This window comes from Porites lutea, chromosome 3 (genome assembly GCF_958299795.1).
Source record: "Porites lutea chromosome 3, jaPorLute2.1, whole genome shotgun sequence".
NCBI classification, from domain to species: Eukaryota; Metazoa; Cnidaria; class Anthozoa; order Scleractinia; family Poritidae; genus Porites; species Porites lutea.
The window spans coordinates 39,693,985-39,698,846 of NC_133203.1; the positions used below are offsets into that span (position 1 = coordinate 39,693,985).

Consider the following 4,862-nt stretch of genomic DNA (forward strand, 5'->3'; position numbering starts at 1 on the left):
GAAAAAGACCAGTGTTAAACTCTGAAATCTTTCATCATCATTTACAGCTTGTTTACAACCTGCAGCGATTGATTTTGTACCAGAACTTGATCAGATCTCTCTTAGGGACAATTTCTTTCATTCAGAAATTTATTTTTGACATAAAATAGTTTAAGAATGCTAAAATTAGCCGTGTTGTTGAGGGTTGGCACATGGTTAAGTTTTCCTAGAAACTTTATACACCAGAAATTCACACAGGTATTTTCTCTCTCTGTGATTTGGCATTGTCATGAAAATAATGTAAACTGCTTTCCAGCTTTGTACTTCGTAACTTTTAAAGCTATGGCAGTAACAAATTGTGACACTGAGTAATAAAATATGGAAACCAATGCTTTTTAATATTAAGAAGGGTTGGGTATAAAGTAAATTGTTCTGTTTTTTAGCCTCTCTAAAATCGTTGTTTGCAGATCAATAGGCGGTTTTGTGTATGGCTCGTGGTCTGGATGCCTTTTTCTATGGGTTTATCAGTATAATAAACCATAGTGTTTTGCCCAATCAGATCAATAAACAATGACCTATCAACTAATTACCCACTGATCACCTCCTGATTACTTATTGCTTTCATTGATGCCATTAATTGACTGTCATATACCATAATTATTCACAAATAGCAGACTGGTGGAAAAAAATCTTGACTTGAGGTAGATTTACCCCATTCACTGCCACAGAAAATGTTAATGCTGGAGTCGTGGAAGGTCGTTCTAACTTTAAAGTCTGTGGATAAAATCCTGTGGTTTTACTATACAAAAGGAATCTCTTTGGCAATACTTACACAAGGGTACTACAGTGGAACCTTACCTTACGCCTAACCTGTTCATACGATTACCACTTCATTATTATGACCACTTTTTTCCGACCCAAATGTAAATTCCCTAAGTCAGTTTATTATTTTGAAGACCAGTAACTGTTAATGTGACCACCTCTTTATTATGACCAGGATTTTATGGCCCAACGGTAGTGACTGTATTTGCTTTTCAATATTATACTAAATGGTTATGAATGAGGAAGTTTTGTAGAATTTTGGTTTTGGCTACTTTTACCTTTATTATCTGTGGCTGCTTTCACATGTAAGTAGGAAAGTAGGAAGGTTTGTAACAAAACTATGTCCCCTCCAGCCTTCATATCTGATTTTAAATTTTTCCCTTACCCAAAGTTATCTAAACCCAGCTTTGCACAACTTGGTCGTGGGCACATATTCCGAGAGAAACTGAAAACAATTTATATACTTAGAATTTAGGCAGTAAACAAGGTGTATTATTTGGACAAACTGAAAATGGCATACTTGAAGAAAAGTAGCCAGCTACAACATCTTAATTGATTTTCTCTGAAACCAGAACAGAGTTCTGAATAGCCTGCCTAGCAAGTGTTTCTGTGTGAGTTTGTCAAGAAAGGAGAAAAAGAAGAGGAATGAGGCATCCGTTCCCCTTTGATCTTTCATTTCTTTTGCTGTTACTCCAACTTGCAATAACTCTATTAGAAACGCTTGCTATGCAGACTTAATTCTACACAAACACTGTGGTGCGTGGCCTTGTTAAATCTGAGCCGTATATTGGGAAAACAATCAAGGAATTCAAAACTAACTAAAATTGGCTTCTATCTAATTATTTTTCAGTGCTTCATAGCAAACATTGTGAAGTCATCTCTAAGCGTATTTAGAGCTGAAAAATTATTACACTTCATTACATTTAGGGCCAAATTTTATTACATTCAAGGCCAAAACTTGTTACATTTAGGATCTTTATTATATTTAGGATGATATGGTTATTACACTTTGGACTTTTATTACATTAAGGTTCATTTATTACATTTGAGGCCTCAGCACCTGCGCATGCCATGAATTATACAGTTTAGCAATAGTACAAGTTAACAACAGCCCTGTTCCAAAAATTCAACTGTCTTATCTTGTGGGTCACTCTAATGTTGTCAGATCTGCTCATTGTAGATTATGTCAGCAATAATTGTTGATATGAGTCAGTATGAGTCAGTGAAGTACAGCCAACAGCTTGGGAATAAGGCTAATATGTGCAGGAATTATCATTGTCGTATGCACAGCACCTACAAGTGGATGGGGTATAAATGTAGAATGAAACTCCTGAAATTACCAATTTATTACAACTTGACAATAAATATGAACATACAACTAGTAACATACAATATTATTATTAAACATACTTCTAGCTAGATTCGCTTTTTAGTTGTTTTCTAAATGACTTGTACCTTACATAAGTAGCATTGTCTTTTAAATTTTTTTTCTGTGTGTGGTATGATTAAAATTCTTGTCTTGTCTTGTCTTGTCTTCTCGTCTTGTCTTGATAAGAACTGCAGAGATTTAAACCAATTAACATCACAACATTTACAGACAATAGTGACCACAAAGCAAAAAAATGCTAAGTGAAACCTAATATAGCTAGTGAGAGACAATAACATGTAATTTTTTTACTATTTACAATTTTATTATTACAACAGTCGCAACATTTCTAAAAATACTTCCTGCCTCCAATCAACCCTGCGCCTGGGCTATCTTTTTAGTTTCTAAGAAACCAGGAAACAAACTGGAAGTTTACACATTTTTGTTAATGATGTCATCGTAATCAGAACTATTTCATTGTTGCTCAATTTATTCTTTGCAATCCGTGGTCTGCAGTCGACTGCCGCTGTCAAGGAGCTTGCTTGATCTTGCGTCAGCTACCCACATTTTTTTAGCGTGGTGGTAACAAAACGAAATACATGCAGCAGTTGTGGTTAGCTAATATTGATTTGTTTTGGATTAATAGGCACTCTAACCAGAAGACAGCACCCGAAGCACTTGCTCGATGTCGTTTAACTGTAAACAGTGTGGCAAATGTTTTAACCTATCAGGACTCCTGAGGAGACATGAAAGAGTTCATACCGGACAAAAGCCTTATGAATGTAAACAGTGTGGCAAACGTTTTAGCGAAGTAGGAAACCTAAGGAAACATGAAAGAAATCACAGTGGGGAAAAGCCTTACAAATGTAAGCAGTGTGGCAAGTGTTTTAAACATTCAAACCATCTTAGGATTCATGAGAGATTTCACACTGGAGTAAAGCCTTTTAGATGTAAACAGTGTGGCAAGTGTTTTAGACATTCAAATACCCTAAGCATTCATGGAAGAGTTCACACTGGGGAAAAGCCTTATGAATGTAAACACTGTGGCAAGTGTTTTCGTGAATCAGGAAAACTAAGGAAACATGAAAGAGTTCACACTGGGGAAAAGCCCTTTAAATGTAAACAGTGTGGTAAGTGTTTTAACAACACAGCAAACCTAAGGAAACATGAACAAGTCCACACCAGGAAAAAACCTTATGATTGTAAACAGTGTGGAAAGTGTTTTAGCCAAGCAGGAAACCTAAAGACACATGAAAGAGTTCACACTGGGGAAAAACCTTATGAATGTAAACAGTGTGGAAAGTGTTTTAGCCAAGCACCACATCTGAGGCATCATAAAAGGGTTCACACTAGGGAAAAGCCTTATGAATGCAAACAGTGTGGCAAGTTTTTCAGCCGATCAGGAGGCCTGAGAAAACATGAAAGAGTTCACACTTGGGAAAAGCCTTATGAATGTAAAGAGTGTGGCAAGTGTTTTAGCGAAGCAGGAAGCCTAAGGGGTCATGAAAGGGTTCACACTGGGGAAAAGCCTTATGAATGCAAACAGTGTGGCAAGTGGTTTAGACTTTCAACTGCCCTAAGGATTCATGAAAGAGTTCACAGTGGTGAGAAGCCTTTTGAATGTAAACAGTGTGGCAAGTGTTTTAGCCAATCAAGTTGCCTAAGGAAACATGAAAGGGTTCACACTGGGAAAAAGCCTTATGAATGTAAACAGTGTGGCAAGTGTTTTAGCCAATCAGGATTGCTAAAGAGACATGAAAGAATTCACACTGGGGAAAAGCCGTATGAATGTGAACAGTGTGGCAAGATGTTTAGACTTTCGACTGCCCTAAGGATTCATAAAAGAGTTCACACTGGTGAAAAGCCTTTTGAATGTAAACAGTGTGGTAAGTGTTTTATTCAAGCAGGACAGCTTAAGAGTCATGAAAAAATTCACACTGTAGAAAAGCCTAATGATTCTGACAAGTGTTTTAGCCATATGGTAAACAGAAACTTTAGCATAGAAGACCGTCAATCAGCCATTGTTGAGAAACACAGCTGTTGGATTTGTCAAGAGGAAATGAGTAGTGAGGCCCTTCTTCTTCAGCACTATAAAAGTCATATGAGACTTAGTGGTGACTGAAGATAGTTCTTGAGTGTCGAGGGTAAGTGCAAGATATCAGGAAGTTAAAAAATCTGTGTTAGGGCCAGATTATTGTTAATTAACACAGAGGGAAAGGGACATAATATTTTGGGGTACCTTTATTAAGAACTTCAGCTGCTTCAACTGCCTTATGCCCACTTGATGAAGGGAAGCATAATCATTCTCATTCTATTCCTTTCGCGCTTCGTGTACGTTCTTTCTGACTTGATTATATGCAGTATGAATGCTATTTGCACAAGGAAAATAGGATTTTTGTTTCGCAAAAAGTAATCAGATGTGGGCATTTGGCGTACCATTTGTTGAAGCATATTTTACGATAACCTGCCATCAGGCGTCCTTTTTCTCCCAAAAAATGCAATGCCTGATCACAGGTTAAATTTATAACAAGTGTATAACACTATGTTGTGTGTTGTTTAAGAGTCATTGTCAGAGAAAACCGGGTGGTGCCAAAAGATTGGGGTCAGCCGATTTCCTTTATTTTTTCAGCATTTAAAACCAAGCTGATAAGATTAACTTTGGTGACATTAACAAGATTTCCCGGCGTTTCACTCC

At 37.0% G+C, this 4,862-nt stretch overlaps 1 protein-coding gene across 1 annotated transcript; it reads left to right on the forward strand.

The window, feature by feature from the left end:
• Nucleotides 1-2,805: 2,805 nt before the first annotated feature.
• On the forward strand, nt 2,806-4,524 carry LOC140931109 (uncharacterized). Its single transcript, XM_073380858.1, has one exon. It carries the CDS (start codon nt 2,853-2,855, stop codon nt 4,287-4,289), a length of 1,437 nt encoding a protein of 478 aa, XP_073236959.1. The 5' UTR covers nt 2,806-2,852; the 3' UTR covers nt 4,290-4,524.
• The last annotated feature ends 338 nt before the right edge of the window (nt 4,525-4,862 follow it).